This window comes from Portunus trituberculatus, chromosome 4, assembly GCF_017591435.1.
Source record: "Portunus trituberculatus isolate SZX2019 chromosome 4, ASM1759143v1, whole genome shotgun sequence".
Lineage (NCBI taxonomy): Eukaryota > Metazoa > Arthropoda > Malacostraca > Decapoda > Portunidae > Portunus > Portunus trituberculatus.
This window is the reverse complement of record NC_059258.1, coordinates 6,457,571-6,477,570: the sequence shown is the minus strand read 5'-3', so window position 1 is coordinate 6,477,570 and position 20,000 is coordinate 6,457,571. Positions and strand designations below refer to the sequence as shown.

The 20,000-nt window shown below is 39.9% G+C and overlaps 1 protein-coding gene across 2 annotated transcripts in view; it reads left to right on the top strand.

Moving 5' to 3' along the window:
- LOC123512227 overlaps positions 1 to 20,000 on the top strand; it is a 64,371-nt gene that overhangs the window by 38,681 nt on the left and 5,690 nt on the right. The window contains exons 1-3 of one of the 2 annotated variants that reach the window (XM_045268495.1): positions 15,164 to 15,353; positions 16,883 to 16,960; positions 18,020 to 18,110. In XM_045268495.1, coding sequence (XP_045124430.1) covers positions 16,886 to 16,960; positions 18,020 to 18,110 — 166 coding nt within the window. In that variant the 5' untranslated portion in view covers positions 15,164 to 15,353; positions 16,883 to 16,885. Of the gene's footprint in view, positions 1 to 15,163; positions 15,354 to 16,882; positions 16,961 to 18,019; positions 18,111 to 20,000 lie in introns of those variants that run through there. The other variant, XM_045268488.1, reaches the window with a different exon arrangement.

Sequence of the window (20,000 nt, the reverse complement as noted above, 5' to 3'; positions counted from 1 at the left end):
GTGCTTACCTTTCTTTCCTTGTGTTTATCTTTGCTTGCATGTGTTTACCTTAATTTGCCTTTGTTTGCCTGTGTTTATCTTTGTTTTATCTTTGTTTACTTTTGTTTATTATTGTTTACCTGCTTACCTATTCACTTTTTGCCTTAGTTTACCTTTGTTTATCTGTTTACTTCTGCTTACCTTTGATTGCCAGTGTTTATCTTTTTATCTTTGCTTATTGTTTACCTTTGTTTGTTTTTGTTTACCTGTGATCACCTGTTTACCTTTGTGTATGTTTACCTTTGTTTTTGTGTTTGCCTGTTTGCCTTTGTTTACCATTTACTCTGTGTTTACTCTTGTTTACCTCTGTTTACCTTTCGCTTATGTGTTTATTTGTTTAATATTTTACCTGTTTACTTTTGTTTACCTGTTTATCTGTTTAATTGTTTACCTGTTTACCTTTTTATCTGTCTACCTGTTTACCTGTTTACTTGTTTACCTGTCCCTGGTTATCTATGCTCTTTAATTGTTTTCTTTTTCTTTTTACTTCTTTTCTCTTATTTTGTTTTCATTTCATTTTCGTTTTTTCTTTTTCTCGATTTTTTTCCTGTTTTCATTTTTCTTTTTTAGTTGTGGTTGTTTATTGTTTGTTTATTTGCTTTTGTTTTCTTTGTTTATCTATTCGTCTTTCTTCTATCTGTGTTTTGTTTATGTGTTTGTTTATCTATTGATTTGCCATTTTTCTTCCATTTTTCCTTCGTTTTCTTTGCCTCACATTCTCTTTTTTTTTGTGTGTGTGACAGAAAAAAAATAGAAAAATGTACAATGTTTTTATTATTTATCATTTTTTTTCCACATTTCCTCGCCCTTGTTCCTTTATTTCATTGTATTCTTTCCCTCCATTTGTCTTTATCACCTCACACACGCAACACAAACTCTTTCAGTGACGTCATCCACTCATTTATCACTTTTGTTTTTCTTATTTGACTTAGAAACTGTTAATTCTTCTTTTATTCATATTTCTTACCTATTGTCATTTTCATCCTTTGTTGCGTGCGTGTGTGTCTGTGTGTGTGTGTGTGTGTGTGTGTGTGTCTGTGTGTGTGTGTGTGTGTGTGTGTGTGTGTGTGTGTGTACTAACTGCGTCTCTAAATAGGCAAGGTGTGGTAGAAAAATTTGATGGGGAGGGTGGATAGAAGGTAAGGGGAGGTGGTGAGGGGAGAGCGGGAGGGATGGGAGGGACAGGTTCAAGGGGAGGAATTTGAAGGGGAAATGGGTAAATGGGGGTTATTTCTCATGGGGTAAGGAGGGTTAGTGTGAGGGGTTGAGGAATTAATGGGGTGGGAAGCAGGATTAATGGGGAGAGGAGGAGGATGGAGGGGGAAGGAGGGGGAGCTTTAAATAAAACTAGGACAATAGCTAACTACTACTACTACTACTACTACTACTACTACTACTACTACTACTACTACTACTACTACTACTACTACTACTACTACTTATTACTAATGTTATTGCTATCATTGTTGTTACTGTTCACTTCTACTATTACTATTACTATTACAATTACTATTATTATTATTATTATTATTATTATTATTATTATTATTATTATTATTATTATTATTATTATTATTATTATTATTATTATTATTATTATTATTATTATTATTATTACTACTACTACTACTACTACTACTACTACTACTACTACTACCACTACTATTACTACCACTACTACTACTAGTGCTACAACTACACCTACTTCCACTACTACTACTACGAGAACTACTACTACCACCACCACCACCACCACTACTACTACTACTACTACTACTACTACTACTACTACTACTACTACTACTACTTCCACTACTACTACTACTACTACTACTACTACTACGCCTGATAACTCTACAACTACCATTACCTTCTTAAATTCTTACTACCACCACCACCACCACCACCACCACCACCACCTCCGTCTGTTCGCAGTAAAGTAACGAGATATTACGACTCTCAGTGTTTTTGGCTCTGAATCTATTGTGTGTGAACTGAACGTATCCGAAGTGAACTTTCTCTTTGATTTAGTGTTCTGTTTGTGGCGGGATATCCGAGTACATTTATTATATTACACTTTTTGTTCAGGAGGAGGAGGAGGAGGAGGAGGAGGAGGAGGAGGAGGAGGAGGAGATAGGGAGCGTGAGAACATAATATACTGCATTTGATATAACGGTGTGTGTATCTGTTGTTGTTGTTGTTGTTGTTGTTGTTGTTGTTGTATAATGTTGATCTCTGTTATTGTTTATTTTGTTGTTTATCTATCTATTTATCTATCTATTTATCTGTTTTCCTGTTTGTCTATCATTCTATCTATTTAATCACCCATCTGTCAATTTGTTTAGCTCAATCTATCTATCTGTCTATCTATCTATCTATCTGTCTGTCTATCTTTGTACCTGTATGAATCACACACACACACACACACACACACACACACTGCCTCGACCTTCACCTCAGCCAGACACTCCCTCAGGCCACCACCAGCACCACCACCACCACCACCTGCGATAAAATGCTCATATTTCCTGCTCGTGTACATCAAAACAATACTTCTAGCGACGCTCTCTTCCTGATGAAACACACACACACACACACACACACACACACACACACACACACACACACACACACACACACTCTCTCTCTCTCTCTCTCTCTCTCTCTCTCTCTCTCTCTCTCTCTCTCTCTCTCTCTATCTATCTAGTTCTCGTTCGTCTCGTTCGTTCGAGAGAGAGAGAGAGAGAGAGAGAGAGAGAGAGAGAGAGAGAGAGAGAGAGAGAGAGAGCTGAAAGTTATATATATACAAGAAAAAAATAATAAAAAAAAAATTTCCATTATCAAACGTAACAGGAGATGAAAAAGAGAGATTATACTTTTCCCTTCCTGTTTTTCCTCCTTTCCTCCATTCCTCCCTTCCTTCCCTCTACCTTCCCTCCAGCTTCCCTCCTCTCCGTACTCCCCTCTCTATCCTTCTATAACCACGCCCTTGTCTCTCCCTCGCTCCTCTCTCTCCTAGCCTTCCCCGAGTCACCTCTCACCTTTTGACCTTTTCGTGACCTTCCACATCGTAACCCCAGTCCAGCGTTGACCTCCACCAGCCTCTCCTCCAGCCTGGGTTAGCTAAGAATGGGCTTACTTCATACCTGGCTTGGGTGTGGCTTGTCTTATCTATATCTTCGTGTTTTCAAGTGTCTGTGGCTTTGACTGTTACCAAGATCATGATTAAGGATTTGGTGGTGTTGGGGTTTATAAAAGGGGTTTGTTTTGGCTTTTATTTGGGTTTTGAATCGTTTTGTGGGGTTTGTAAGGGTGTTTTGATGGTTCTTGTGGTGTTTGAGGGTGTTGTGGAGGTTAATGGGTTTCTCAATGGTGTTTTAATGGTGTTAGTGATGGGCTTTATAGTTTTTAAAGGGGTTTGTTTGGTCTAATGGGTTTTCAATTCTTTATGTGTGTTTGTAAGGAGATTTTTATGTTTTTTGTGGTATTTGAGTGTGTTGTGGAGGTTAATGGGTTTCTCAATGGTGTTTAAATGGTGTTAATGACAGTTTTTATAGTTTTTAAAGGTGTTTGATGGGGTTTTAATTCTTTTTGTGGGTTTGTAAGGGTGTTTTGATGGTTCTTGTGGTGTTTGAGTGTTGTGGAGGTTAATGGGTTTCTCAATGGTGTTTTAATGGTGCTGGTAATAGTTTTGTATTTTTTAAAGGGGTTTGTTTGGTCTAATGGGTTTTCAATTCTTTATGTGGGTTTGTAAGGGTGTTTTGATGGTTCTGGTGGCATTTGAGTGTGTTATGGAAGCTAATGGGTTTTTCAGCGGAATTTAATGGTGTTAGTGATGTTCTTTTTAGGTTTTTAAAGGGGTTTGTTGAGGTTTAATGGAATTTTTGATAAGTTTTGGTGGTTGTGATGGTATTTGAAAATGTATTGAAGAAGTTAATGGTTTTCTCAAAGGGTTTTAATGGGTTTCTTTGGGTTTGATGGAGGTTTTGATTCCTTTTGTGGGGTTTATAAGAGTGTTTTAATGGTTCTGGTGGTGTTTGAGTGTGTTGTGGAAATAAATGGGGTTTTGAAATGGGTTTTAATGGTTCCAGTGGTACTTTAGAAGATCAAATAGTGTGTCTGTGGTTCTAGTACAAGTTTTTTTTTAGGATATTCAGTGTTCCCAGTATCCCAGTGTCCCAGTATCCCAGTAACCCAGTATCCCAGCCCCCCCAAGAGTCCCAGTATTCTATTTCCTACTGTCTTACTCTCTTAATATCCCAGTTTTCAAATATCCCAGTATCCCAATATCCTAGTATCCCAGTATCCCAGTATCCTAGTTTCCTAGTATCCTAGTATCCCAGTATCCCAGCCCACAAGTGCCCCAGTACTCTAGTTTCTTACTGTTTTACTCTCTCAATATACCAGTTTCCAAATATCCCAGTATCCCAGTATCCCAGTATTTCATCACTACAGTGTTGGTGTCCCTGCCTCTCAGTGTCCCCAAATTTGAAGCACCCAATCCACCAGTATCCTAGTCCCCAGTATACCAGTACCCAGCCCCACAAATCCCCCAGTATCCCAGTATAACAGTCTCTCAGTCCCCCAGCTCCTAGTATCCCAGTCACCCAGTCCCCGGTGGCCCCAGGAGGATGTGCCCCGTCATGGTACGCTAGCCTGAAGGTCGCGCCCCGCAGCCCCTCCCCTGGGCACGGCTGGGCGCTCTGCGGGGGCTGGGAGCTGGCGGAGCAGGAGCAGGAAACGCGGCGGGGGGCTGGGAGGGGGAGGGAAGGGGAAGGGTATTAAGTTCGTGCGTATGTGTATGGTGGTGGTAGTGGTGGTGGTGGTAGTGGTGGTGGTCAGTGATCCTTATCCTGTAACCTGAACTTTCTCTCTCTCTCTCTCTCTCTCTCTCTCTCTCTCTCTCTCTCTCTCTCTCTCTCTCTCTCTCTCTCTCTCTCTCTCTCTCTCTCTCTCTCTTCACGTCAATACTATTAAACAAAACAACACTCATGAGAACTTCAATAAAATCGTCCGTGAGTCGTTTGTAGTGCATTATAAACGTTTCTTCTTTGTCATGTGCTGAATTGTAAACGTTTCTCTTTGTCTGTAAATGTTTCTCTTTGTCTGTAAACGTTTCTCTTTGTCTGTAAACGTTTCTCTTTGTCTATAAACGTTTTCTCTTTGTAAACATTTTCTCTTTGTCTGTAAACGTTTTCTCTATGTCTGTAAACGTTTTCTCTTTGTCTGTATTGAATTATTAACGTTTCTTTGCCACGTGCTAAATCGTAAACGTTTCTTTGTCATTAAGGTTTATTTGTCCTTAATGAAATATAAACTTGTCTTTGTCTGTATTGAATTCTAAACGTTTTTTTTGTTTTGTGGTGAATCCTAAACGTTTCTTTGCCATTAAACGTTTATTTTTCTCCAATGAATCATAAACGTTTCTCTGTCAAGTACTGAAATGAAATACAGACTCAGGAAACACAGGTGGAGGCAATGAACAGGTAAACAGGGCAAGATAATCAAGGGTTCCGGGTATAGGAGAGCAGAGGGCAAGGCAGCCAGACACGGGCAACACAGGGGCGGTTGAGGCAGGGATGAGGGTACGAAAGGACCACTGGTTTGAGAATGGTAGGGTTTGGAAGGGCGTGGCGCGAACCCTGAGTAAACAAGACACGTTACCTGTTCATGGGGAGAGAGAGAGAGAGAGAGAGAGAGAGAGAGAGAGAGAGACACACACACACACACACACACACACACACACACATAAATATCTCCATTACAATGTCTATCTCATTTAGTGTTGTTCCGTAGCTGTGATGAATGTTTGTTATATTTCGCTCCTGCAACATCTTTCTCCCCAAACACGAACGGAGACACAGAGGCAGGAGTGGGGCGGGGCGGGGCGAACCTCCTGGTGGGGCGAAACTTAACCTTCACAGATCCTAATTGTCCACCGCTGCCATTTCAACCAATAACAGAGATAATAGGTGGGATAATTTAAGACTTCCCTTGAGATTAACACCGCCCCTTAAAAACTACCTATTAGAAGGGGAAAAGGTCACAAACAGGGGTCATTTCACTGGGGGCTGACGGAAGAGAGAGAGGGTAAGGTAGGGTAAGGTTAGTCTTGATCTTGATCTTTGTGGCCTCAGGGGTGTGGTTAGCCTAGCCTGTGTTAAGAGTTCAAGAAAAAGGGAAAGATTTATTGTGTGTTTTTTAGGGGTGGTAGAGAGAGAGAGAGAGAGAGAGAGAGAGAGAGAGAGAGAGAGAGAGAGAGAGAGATAACAGACTTCCATCCTAGCTAGACCAAACAAGACTAAATGACAAATAAAACTTAGTAATGGAGATACTTATTATATTTCTGTGTGTGTGTAGTGGATCTAAAGTACATGAATAGTGAAGAGCTTAGCAAAAGGAGGAAAAATACGACAGAGAAACAGCTAACAGACTTCCATCTAGACAGACCTTGCAAACTGGACTAAATGACAGAGATAAACATTGTAATGGAGATATTAATTGTGTTTCTGTGTGTGTGTGTGTGTGTGTGAGAGAGAGAGAGAGAGAGAGAGAGAGAGAGAGAGAGAGAGAGAGAGAGAGAGAGAGAGAGAGAGAGAGAACAATTCCTTATCACAGCTAGAACAAACAATCTTAGAGTAAAATTGACAGAGATAGACAAAGTAATGAAGATGTTAATGGTTTTTATTGCGTGTTTAGAGGATTTAAAGCAAAGGAATAGGGAATAACTCTGCGAAATGCGGAAATTAATTACAGAGAGAGAGAGAGAGAGAGAGAGAGAGAGAGAGAGAGAGTATAACCATGCGTGCTTTGGGGTCCGAGGGGTCTCCAAGCGCACGGGTTCGAATCCTGTCCACGGTCCGAGTGTAGGTTGGGCTTCCTCACTCGGGGCAACGGTTTCCTAGCGGGTGGGCTTTGAGATAGGAGGTACCACAAAAAGTATCCCCTTTACCCGATAAATTCCCGTGAAAAAGCCCACATGGTATCAATAAAAGAGAGAGAGAGAGAGAGAGAGAGAGAGAGAGATAACAGACCTTTTTCATATCTAGAACAAAACAACCTCAGACTAATTTGTAGAATAGAATTAGTAAAAGAAAGTTCTAACACCAGTTTTTCTATGACAGGAGTTAACAGCTGCTTGTGATGACCTGACTGATGTGACGGAAATTGATGTTTTCTTTCATTTTTCTAACATTCTCTTTACTCCCATGCTTTCCTTCCTTAAAATGATGCAATTCCTCTTATCTTTCATGCTTCTAATCTCTAAAATAGCTCTTTTTTTGACTGATGTGACGGAAATTGATGTTTTCTCTCATTTTTCTAACATTCTCTTTACTCTCACGCTTTCCTTCCTTAAAATGATGTAATTCCTCTTTTTTTTTATAATGCTTCTAATCTCTAAAATAGCTCTTTTTTTTTACTGATGTGACGGAAATTGGTGTTTTCTTTCATTTTTCTAACATTCTCTTTACTCCCATGCTTTCCTTCCTTAAAATAATGCATTTCCTCTTATTTTCATGCTTCTCACCCTTAAAACAATACAGTGCCTGCTTTTTTTTATCTTTTTTTTTCTTTTTTCTTGATCTTTATCTTAGTTTTATCTTTTTATCTTATTTTCCATCCCTTTTTTATTTTATTTTTATTTTTGTTTTATTTTTATCTTATTTCCATCTTATTTCCCATCTTTTTTATATCTTATCTATTTATTTATTAATTTGTTTATTTTATTTATTTATCTATTTATTTTTTTTGCATCATCCAACAAGTTCAAATACGTGGGATGGGTGACACATCTTTGGGAATCAGACGCCACACACCTTTACAAATCAAAACCTTTACGAATCTATTACTAAATATTTTCCTTCCACCAAAACCAGGAAAACTGATCAAACAAATTAAGAAAACGAAGCACAAAACCACAAACATTCTTTTAATCTTACAATCCGCATCGCAAGGTCTTAAATATCATCTCGCCTTTTTTTTTTTTTTTTCACCATTCAATAAGTTCAAATACGTGGGATGAACCAAAATACATCTTTACGAATATATTATTAAACATTTTCCCTCCACCAAACCAGGAAAACTGATCAAACAAATTAAGAAAACAAAAGAAAAAAATCACAAATATTCTTTTAATCTCACAATCCGCATCGTAAAGTCATAAATATCGCCTTTTTTTTTGCACCATTCAATAAATTCCAAAACGTGCAGTGGGTAATGCATCTTTGAGAATCTGAGGCAGCATCCAATAGCGTGTAAGTTCACCAGTGGCCCGCCGCCTCTTGCCCTATCAAGGTGCCCCACGCCGCCCCTCCCTCACCACCTTTGCATGGCCTTGGCGCGGGAGGTGCGGGGCGTGGCTGGCTGGCTCCCCCGTGCATATGTTAAGCAGCTGGCGCGGGCGTGCGTTTAGGTGCTGATAAGGTGCTGGTGGGCGTGGTGCTAGGAGAGAGAGAGAGGGTACGGGAGGAGGGCAATGTGAGAGAGATAGGGGAGGGGTTATAGACAGACAGACAGACAGACAAACAGACAGAAAGAGTGTATATTAAAAAGGCTTATGAATTAACAGATAAACAGACAGAAAGACAGATACATAGACAGACAAATAGACAGACAGACGGACAGATAGACAGACAGATAGACAGACAGACAGACAGACAGACAGACAGACAGACAGACACGAATTAAAAAAGAAAAACAAGACAGGAAGTGAGTTAACAGTGACAAAGAGAGAGAGAGAGAGAGAGAGAGAGAGAGAGAGAGAGAGAGAGAGAGAGAGTGAGAGTGAGTGAGAGAGTGAGAGTTTATCATAACCTGTTCTTTTTTTTTCCAAACCTCAATCTTGTTTTTCTCTCGTTAAATGTTAAAAGAAAATCATAAATAAATAGATAACCTTTGCTATTATTGTTACTAGTAGTAGTAGTAGTAGTAGTAGTAGTAGTAGTAGTACTACCACATCACCACCACTACCACACCACCACTACCACTACTACTACACTACTACCACCACCACTACCACCACCACCACCACCACCACCACCACCACCACCACCACCACCACCACCACCACCACCACCACCACCACCACCACCACCACCACCACCACCACCACCACCACCACCACCACCACCACCACCACCACCACCACCACCACCACCACCTGCTGCCACCACCACCACCACCACCACCACCACCACCACTGCCACCACCACCACCACCACCACCACCACCACCACCACCACCACTGCCACCACCACCACCACCACCACCACCACCACCACCACCACTGCTGCACCACCACCACCACCACCACCACCACCACTGCCACCACCACCACCACCACCACCACCACCACCACCACCACCACCACCACCACTGCCACCACCACCACCACCACTGCTGCTACTACTACTACTACTACTACTACTACTACTACTACTACTACTACTACTACTACTACTACTACTCTCCTAATCACCTTCTTAGTGTGTCTTTTGTTTTCACTTCCTCATGAATTAATTATCACATTTTTCTTTCATTTCCGTCATTATCTCTCTTTCTCAATTTCCGGTTCGTTTCTTTCTCTCTCTTCGTTGTAACTTTCATTGTTTTCTCTCTCTCTCTCTCTCTCTCTCTCTCTCTCTCTCTCTCTCTCTCTCTCTCTCTCTCTCTCTCTCTCTCTCTAGTTTCTGCAGCATTCTTTCACAATTCTGGTATTATTATTATTATTATTATTATTATTATTATTATTATTATTATTTTAGTTGTTGTCTTTTCTTTCTTTCTCCTTTCCTTTTATTTTTTTCGTTCTTCATTTTCTTTCTTTTTATTTTGATTTTCTTTCTTCATTATTTTTTCATTATTCTTTCATTATTTTTTATCTTTTCATTATTTTGTTTATTTTTATTATTCTTTTCATTATTTTTTTACTTTATATTGTTTAATAGTTTTTTCATTATTTTTTTCATTATTTTTCATCATTTTTCATTTTTATTTTCATTGTTTTTATTTTTCATTATTTTATTATTTTTCATTATTTTTCACTTTTTCATTATTTTTCCTTATTCTTTCATTATTTTCATTCTTTTTACTTTTTTCCCATATATTTCATTATTTTGTCATTTCTACTTATTTTTCTTATCTTTTCATTTCTTATCCTACACCATTCTTTCACAATCCTGCTATGATTTTATTTCTCGATCATTATTATCATCATTATCATCATCCTTATCATCATTCTTCATCCATTCTTTATCTCACTTTCTTCGCTCATTTTCCCTTTCATTCATATCACTTTTATTTCTCTCTCACAAATGTTTCCCTCCCTTTCTTTCATTCCCTTATTCATATTCATTCATACTGTTCCGTTATTTATTTTCTTTCCTTCATTCATCACATTCATAATTCCTTTTTTTATTCGACTTAATTTCTCTTCCAATTCATCAACTTCATCTGAACACAATCTCTTTTGTTATCCTTTTTCATATCATTATCGTAGTGGTAGTAGTGATGGTAGTAATAGTAGTAGTAGTAGTAGTAGTAGTAGCAAGCATAGTAATAGTAGTAGTAGTAATAGTAGCAGTAGTAATAGAACAGCAACAATTCATACAAATATTTCCATCTTAAGTCTTACAAACATCAACACGTGACTCGAGAAACGTTCCTTTAACATTGACAAGACATCTATATACCTTAATTAACCCCTTCAGTACCGGGACGCGTTTCCATATCCACTCTGCTTACTATTTGGTCACTTTATACAGCTTCAGAAACTCATGCGGAGATTTGAATAGTGAACACTGTGGCCATTAATCTTCTGACCTCCATAGACCCTTCCTGATGTCAATAAAATGGTCTAATTGTACGCAAAACTCAAGGTAAAAATGTGTCCCAGTGATTAAAATAGTGAAGACTCTGGCCATTAATCTTCTGACCTTCATAGACCTTTCCTGATGTCAATAAAATGGTCTAATTGTACGCAAAACTCAAGGTAAAAAAAAGCGTCTCAGTACTGAAGGGGTTAAAAAACAGGAAAACTAATAAATAGATACTAATAAATACACAGAATACTAAGGAAACATCACGTGACGAAGGGAAACAGGAGGAAAAAGAAAAAAAGTAATTAATGATGCAAGAATATTGGATCGTGAATGTTATCTTGCGTTCCTTTACCAATAAAAAAATAATAGAATGAATAAAGAAAAAAAGAGAGAAAAAATAATAACAATGATAAAAATGCAAGAAAAAAGTGGTATAAAAAGAATTAGTTGAAGAAATCTTATATAACATGGCAACAAAAATAGACAAATGAAACACTGCCACTAACAACAACAGTAATGATTTACAGTAAAGCGTAGCGGTGGTGGTGGTGGTGGTAGTAGTGGTGGTAGTAGTAGTAGTAGTAGTAGTAGTAGTAGTTAGAAAATAAATAAAATAAATAAAAGGCAAGATAAACTGTAATAAAAAGACAAATATGAGAGCGTGAGTAAACAATATATTTAATCAAACATGAATTTTATCTCTTTACGTAAATAAAAATGAACGAATACCAAGTAATATTTTAAGGCCACTCTACCTTCTCTCTCTCTCTCTCTCTCTCTCTCTCTCTCTCTCTCTCTCTCTCTCTCTCTCTCTCTCTCTCTCTCTCAGGTTCGTTAGAATTAACTGTAGCGAGATAAGCAATATATTCTTTTTTCCTCGTCCATTTTTTCCTTTAGAATGTTGTTGTCCTTCCAGTATATCCTGTGTGTGTGTGTGTGTGTGTGTGTGTGTGTGTGTATGTGTGTGTGTGTGTGTGTGTGTGTCTATCTACCTGTGTTCTCTCTCTCTCTCTCTCTCTCTCTCTCTCTCTCTCTCTCTCTCTCTCTCTCTCTCTCTCTCGTTCATTCGCTCACTCAGATTCTTTCTCTCTTTCACTGTGTTTCCTCATTCTCGCTTTATTTTTAGATTCATCCTCTCCTCCTCTCCCTCTCCTTCTCCCTCTCCCTCTCCCTCTCCCTCTCCCTCTCTTATGTCGCACTTCAAAGGACATTATGAAGGACGGCCACTCACCACTCTCTCTCTCTCTCTCTCTCTCTCTCTCTCTCTCTCTCTGTTTATCTATGTTTGTATCTATTTGTCTATTTTTGCCATATCATTATTACTATTATTGTTGTTATTGTTGTTGTTGTTGCTGTTATTATTATTATCATTATTATTATTATTTTTATTATTATTATTATTATTATTATTATTATTATTATTATTAGTAGTAGTAGTAGTAGTAGTAGTAGTAGTAGTAGTAGTAGTAGTAGTAGTAGTAGTAGTAGAAGTAGTAGTAGCAACATCAACAACAACAACAACACCTGCTACTAGTACTACTACTACTACTACCACTACTACTACTACAACATATAACCACCACCACCACTACCACCACCAGCCCTCCAGGTAAAACTAACACAGGTACAGTTATCACAGTGGCCCCACGCAGGTAAGGGCGAGGCAGGCAGGTGACTAGGTGGCACTGTCCCGCCTGAGGTCACGTGCCTACCTGAATAACACCAAGGTTAATTAAACACGTGGTGGACAGGTAAGGTGAGGCCCAGAAGGTAGACAGGTGTGTGTGTGTGTGTGTGTGTGTGTGTGTGTGTGTGTGTGTGTGTGTGTGTGTGTGTGTGTGTGTGTGTGTGTGTGTGTGTGTGTGTGTGTGTGTGATTCATCACGGTCGTCTGCTGGTCAGCCAGCCAGTCTTCCCATTACGGAGCGAGCTCAGAGCTCATAGACCGATCTTCGGGTAGGACTGAGACCACAACACAATCCACACACCGGGACAGCGAGGCCACAACCCCTCCAGTTACATCCCCTACCTATTTACTGCTAGGTGAACACACCCCACACATTAAGAGCCTCGCCGCTTTCCGGGACTCGAACCCAGGAACCCGGACCTTCTCGGTTGTGAGCCGAGTGTGCTAACCACTACACGATGTGTGTGTGTGTGTGTGTGTGTGTGTGTGTGTGTGTGTGTGTGTGTGTGTGTGTGTGTTTAGGTCTATTTAAGGAGGCCTGAGTATTCTTTTTCTTCATCTTTTTTTTTCGTCCTCTTCTTCTTCTTCATCATCTTCATCTTTTTCTTTTTCTTTTCTTCTTCTTCTTCTTCTTCTTCTTCTTCTTCTTCTGTTTCTTGATATTTAATGTTCTTTTTGTTCACTCGGATATTCGTGCTGTTTGTGTCAGTTTGTGCCTATCCCGTTTTCTTTGAGTGAATTGTGTGTTTCATGGTAAACTTAAACATTTCTGTTTTCTGTACGATAATTTTCATATCCTTCATTTTTCCCTTGATCTTTAATGTTCTATCCGATATTTCTATTAATTTTCATTGTTTTCTACCTTTTTTGTCGTATTCTTATTCTCTATATGTTAATTCATGGAGTTTTCAGTATCTATTTCATCTATTTCTTAACGTAACTGTTCCATTAATACACGTCAGTTATTTCTCAACACAAAAGTGCTCTAAAACATTTGGTATTAGTGTTACAACCTCCTTAAACCAAAACACTATCTAGGAATTGGATATTATAGTCTATCTTTGCCTTCTCTTTCTTGTAAATCCTCTAAGTGATTCTACAGCGTGTCTTTAGTGTTGTGACTTGCTCCATGTCGCAGTCACCCAGGTAATCACAGAGACGCACACCTGTCAAGCTACTGTGCTGTCTTGTCGTAGGATTATGCGTTAGAGACCATAAGTTTGTGTATAAACTGGTAATTCAACGCTGAGAAAAGGAAGACACACCCAGGGACTGACAAACTGCTGGAGCGTGAAGTGAAAAAAGACCCTTCATCACTGCCAAGAACGGAAGGAAGTACAGTGCCAGTGTGCCACATCCCGATGTGTTGGGAAACCTGTCATATATATATATATATATATATATATATATATATATATATATATATATATATATATATATATATATATATATATATATATAAAACACTTGAAAAAGGAAGTTTATTTGAAAGTGTAAAACAAAAAAAAAAACATCATATGCAAAGAAAAAGGCTAAGTTTTTCAATTTACGCCGTAAGAGTTGAAAATCATAGAAATTCCTTAAGACTTACGTCAAAAACCTAAGACTGGACAGGTGTGACAAACGCAAGCGCTTATCTCAAATTCTTGAAAACCTTAACTGGTGAACTATGCAAGGCTCATTGGCTTCTGGGAAGGATATATACCTGTCCTTAATTGCTCTCTTCACCTGTACAGGAATGCTACTAACTGTTTCTTTTCGGTATTTCAGTCACATACTTGATCTAACCTTCTTGCGAGAAACTCTCACTAATACACCAATAGAATATACACTTAACATACTTGGAATACCATTAGTACCTATTATTTGCATATTTAACCTAACCTAACGTATTCTCGACAATACTTAACTAATACACTATGAAATACGCACTCAACACAATCTTAACTATAGAGAAATACCATTAGTACCTTTCCTTTCCATATTTAGCTTCACCTAACCTATTCTCGACAACACTTAATTAATACACCATAAAATACGCTCTCAACACATTCTTACCTATAGAGAAATACCATTAATATCTTTCTTTTACATATTCAGCTTTACCAATCCTCAAAAACCTGTGATAAACTATACAATACAACCTAATGAACCTTGAGAAATGTTGGCAAATGCCCCTAAAGGCTCGTGTTACCTGTAGCAGCCACGCGCGCAGGTAACCACAGAGAAGGGGAAAAAATAAGAGCTACTCACCACAATGTCCTGAAAAAGCCACTTGGTAAACCTGCCCCACTGCCTCGTGTTTCTTCAGGAGGAGGAGGAGGAGGATGTGTAGAGGATGACAGAACCGAAAGAAAGAGAGATAGGAATGAAGGATAAAAGGAGTAGTAGGAAGACTACGTAGTGGTAGTTAAAGGGTTAAGTACCACTGGCTGTCACTCGTCTCTCATCGCCACACACACACACACACACACACACACACACACACACACGTGGTAGTCTAAAAGTTCAAACAAGAGTTATACCTAGAGCTGACTAAGCCTGCCCTGAGCTCTGAGCACCTTCCGTAGGAGAAAGGCAGGCTGAGTAACTAGCAGGCGACCATGGTGAACACACACACACACACACACACACACACACACAGGACAGTTGACTTTTTGCCAGTGTAGTGTCAGCACCACACCATATCATACCACAGCACATACCACCACCACACCACACCACACCACACCACACCATGGTTTCCTCGGCACCCAGACACAGCCTGCTCCAGATCCCGCCCCGGCGCCCGCCCCACCGCAGTAACTGGTACCGTAACAATTCCATGGGACACATTAAGGGTGATTTTCTGCCTTTCCGTGTGTTTCTGGGGGTTTTCATGGCTCTGGGTGTAGGTGGAGGAGGTGGAGGAGGTGGAGGTGGTGGTGGGAGGGAGGGGTGGTGTGTGAGGGCGGAGAAGGGGGTGGAATTCCCGAACAAAAGTTTAGAAACAAAATCTGGGCGCCAAAGTAAATTTTGTTGTTCTTTATTAATGGAGTTGGCATTGTTTTGATGTGTGATTTATTGTTTGCAAAGTAAAGAAAGTTTTAGTGCATAATAAAATCGAGTCTAGCTGTGTTTTTGTTTATCGAAAAGAATGACATTAAAATCAATTTATAAATTGTAAAATTTCTTGTAATTAGCACACCTACGATTGTTTTGGTGTTTGACACAAGCCTTCAAAAATATGAAAAACCATGACCCAAGTAAGAAGATCCAGTCACATTTAGCCATAGTATTCGCATTTCAAAATTCTTATAATGTCAAAATATAAAATTTTTCTTATACAGCGAAGAACTTGTGTTTTCTTTATTTAGGTGGAAAGTAAAAGTTTTTCTTATTTAGAAAATGTAACATGATTCAGACTGGCTGCGTTTTGCATCTCGACATTTTGGTGTTTTTGTGGCGCCGTTGGTGAAAGTTACACACTGTTTCTTGGACTTCTCTCTGATAACACTGGACCTGATTGTGTTTTTATAATTTGGGTCTTTGTTAAATATTTTCATACGTCAGAAAATGTAGTGCATTCCAGTCTGGGCGTCTTCTTTCTTCTCTCGATTTTCAAAATGGTGTATGTTACGTAAAAACACACCCACAGACACACGTCCTCACTGCTTCCCTCCCGCTCTGGACACCAGTGTTTGGCTCAACTCCCTGTGTTTCCAGACTCAGAGACTGAACCAAAGCCTGAACCAACCTTGGAAATATATGAATAACCACCAAAACCCTCAAATAAGATGATGGTTAGTATAGCCCGTTCACAGCACCCACCGCCCACCGTGACGGCATGGAGACATTCCCTCGTCAGTATTTCACTCAATGTTTAGTGTTTTCCGGGCACTTCCAGCTGTTTTCCACCTGAAGTGTAGGTGTACATGCTTCATCAACAGGAGGAAGAAATGGGGAATGGAAGTGTGTGAGACTGAGGAGTGCAGGCTATAGTGTAGTGCTCTCGTCACGATCGCTACAGGCACAAGCCATAAACCTCTCCCTTACGGTGGAGCCTGGCGGGGTCTGGGTTCCCTCCCCACTGGCTGGCGGCGTCCCGAGGTGTGGCGGAGGGCTTGTCATTGTTTCGGTGACTCGATACACACTGACGGACACCTGGATGTTCTTGAATCTAGATAGTGGTCTGCCCTTCACGTGTTACTAATAACACTCCTAATGCCTTACTACTACTGCTACTACTACTACTACTACTACTACTACTACTACTACTACTACTACTACCACTACCAATGATAATAATAATAATGGTGATAATGATAATGACAAATATTTTCTTTTTTCTTTTCCAGGCGATGAGGAAATCATTAGAGAGCAGAAAAAGTGTTGAGAGAAATTTCTGGGAACTTCACGCGGCTCTTCTGGAGGAGGTGAGGAGGAGGAGGAGGAGGAGGAGGAGGAGGAGGAGGAGGAGGAGGACGACGACGACGAGGAGGAGGAGGACAAGTGATTGAAGAGGAGTCTGTTTAGGAGAGGACTGGAGAAGACAGGAAGGAAGGAGGGAATGAAGGAAGGAAAGGAGGAAAAGAGATAGGAAAAGTGAGTGAAGAGGAGGAGGGGAAGGAGGAGAGAAGGACTGTGGAGTGATTGAAAAAGAGTCTGCTAAAAAAAAAAAAAAAGAGAAAACTTAGAGAGGAAGAAATGGAGGAATGGAGAAAAGGAAGTAGGAAGAGTTAATAAAAGAGGAGGAGGAGGAGGAGGAGGAGGAGGAGGAGGAGGAGAAAAAGAAGGAAGAGAAGAAAGAGGAGAAGGAAGATGTATATATACTAGTGATGACAATGATAGTAATGAATGTTTATTTATTGTTATTATGTTGTGTGTGTGTGTGTGTGTGTGTGTGTGTGTGTGTGTGTGTGTGTGTGTGTGTGTGTGTGTGTGTGCTTCTCAGAAAATAGTTTGTCGCATTTTCTAAAGATAAAAACAATGAGACTAAGAAAAAATAAATAAATGAAATAATAATAATAATGATAATAATAATAATAATAATAATAAAGATTGTAGTAATAGAATAATTTTATACCCGTAAAATGTATCATGTATGTGATTTATTCATGTTATTCATCACTTTATTCATTAACCACTCCTTCACCATTACCATTCATTACTCATCTGTCATCACCACTTACCCATCACCACTACCTCACCACTATCCACTATTCATCATTCACTTATTCACCACTCACTCACTCACTCATTCACTCACTCATTCACTCACTCACTCACTCACCATTCACTCACCACTCACTCACCACTCACCACTTACTCACTCACTCACTCACGACTTGCTCACCACTCACTCACTCACGACTTACTCACCACTCACTCACTACTCACTCACCACTTACCACTCATCACTTATTCACCACTTACTCACTCACCACTTATTCACCACTTATTCACCACTCACCACTGACTCACCACTTACTCAGGGTACAGTCTCGGTATGTCCTGACGGTCTTCTTCACTTCGGGGACTCAGTATTGATTCACGCCCCAGTGGTAGAGCCAAGGAAAGGGAGAGGTGAGTGTGTGTGTGTGTGTGTGTGTGTGTGTGTGTGTGTGTGTGTGTGTGTGTGTGTGTGTGAGTTATTTTTTCCCTCTTCTCTTTCTCTTTGTGATTGTTTGTCCGTCTGTCTGTCTGTCTGTATCTCTATGTTGCTGCTGCTTCTTCTTCTTCTTCTTCTTCTTCTTCTTCTTCTTCTTCTTCTTATCCATTTCTGTATGTCTGTGTTTCTTACATTTATTAATCTGTTTTTTTCTTCTGTTCGTCATTTTGTCTGTCTGTCTATCTAACTGTCTATTCTTGTGTTAGTGTTTCTGGTGTTTGTCTGTTTGTCTGTCTATTTGCTCGCTTCTTTCACTTTCTCAGTCCTTTACATATCATATCCAAACTGTGTGTGTGTGTGTGTGTGTGTGTGTGTGTGTGTGTGCGTGGGAGGGTTTGGATGTGTGTGTGTGTGTGTGTGTGTGTGTGTGTGTGTGTGTGTGTGTGTGTGTGTGTGTGTGATTCACCTCGGTCATCTGCTGGTCAGCCAGCCAGTCTTCCCCATTAGGGAGCGAGCTCAGAGCTCATAGACCGATCTTCGGGTAGGACTGAGACCACAACACACTCCACACACCGGGACAGCGAGGCCACAACCCCTCCAGTTACATCCCCTACCTATTTACTGCTAGGTCAACACACCCCACACATTAACAGCCGCGCCCATTTGCCTCGCCGCTTCCCGGGACTCGAAGCCGGCCCTCTCGATTGTGAGTCGAGCGTGCTAACCACTACATAACGCGGTGTGTGTGTGTGTGTGTGTGTGTGTGTGTGTGTGTGTGTGTGTGTGTGTGTGTGTGTTTCACTGTTTGATCTGGTGCAGTCTCTGACGAGACAGCCAGACGTTACCCTACGGAACGAGCTCAGAGCTCATTATTTCCGATCTTGGGATAGGCCTGAGACCAGGCACACACCACACACCGGGACAACAAGGTCACAACTCCTCGATTTACATCCCGTACCTACTCACTGCTAGGTGAACACCACCTACACGTCAAAGGAGACACACCCAAATATCTCCACCCAGCCGGGGAATCGAACTCCGGTCCTCTGGCTTGTGAAGCCACTGAGCTACCGGGTGTGTGTGTGTGTGTGTGTGTGTGTGTGTGTGTGTGTGTGTGTGTGTGTGTGTGTGTGTTCTTTATTCTCTTCTCTTTCTCTCTGTGATTGCTTGTCTGTTTGTCTGTCTATCTGTATGTGTTACCTTTTTTCATTTCATTTCTGTACGTGTCTGTGTCTTTTTTATTTATTAGTCTTGGTTTATTCTATCATTTTGTCTGTCTAACTAACTGTCAACTGTTCTTTTAGTGTTCCTGGCGTTCACCTGTCTGTCTGTCTATTTGTTCGCTTCTCACCATTTCTCAGTTTTTTACATACCATATTCAAACCATTTTCCTTTCACAACATCTATACGTTAACCATCACGAAGATACCCTCGTGTAGGTCTGATAACTTAAATTCTTGCAGTTTTCCTTATTTGTCTACGTTTGGTTTACTTTTCTACACGTTTCACACCTAGACACACACTTCATAATTACTTACCTATGTGTCTAAATGTATAACTTAATAAATGTTTATCTGATTCGAAATATATAATCTAAATCCTTTCACTCTAAACCCATCACAAAAATTACGTCACCTTTCTATTTTTGTACTACCTCTTCACACCTAACTACCAAACACAGGTCATGATAATAATTGTTTCCCTGTCTGTCTAAATACTAAACTATCACCCATTTTCTCTTACTCATTACAAAACTGGCATACTTTTATTTTACTCTAGTATTACCTCTTTACATGCACCCAAATCCACAATAATTATTTATCTATGTGTTTAAATATGTAACTTGAATATATAACTTTTAACTG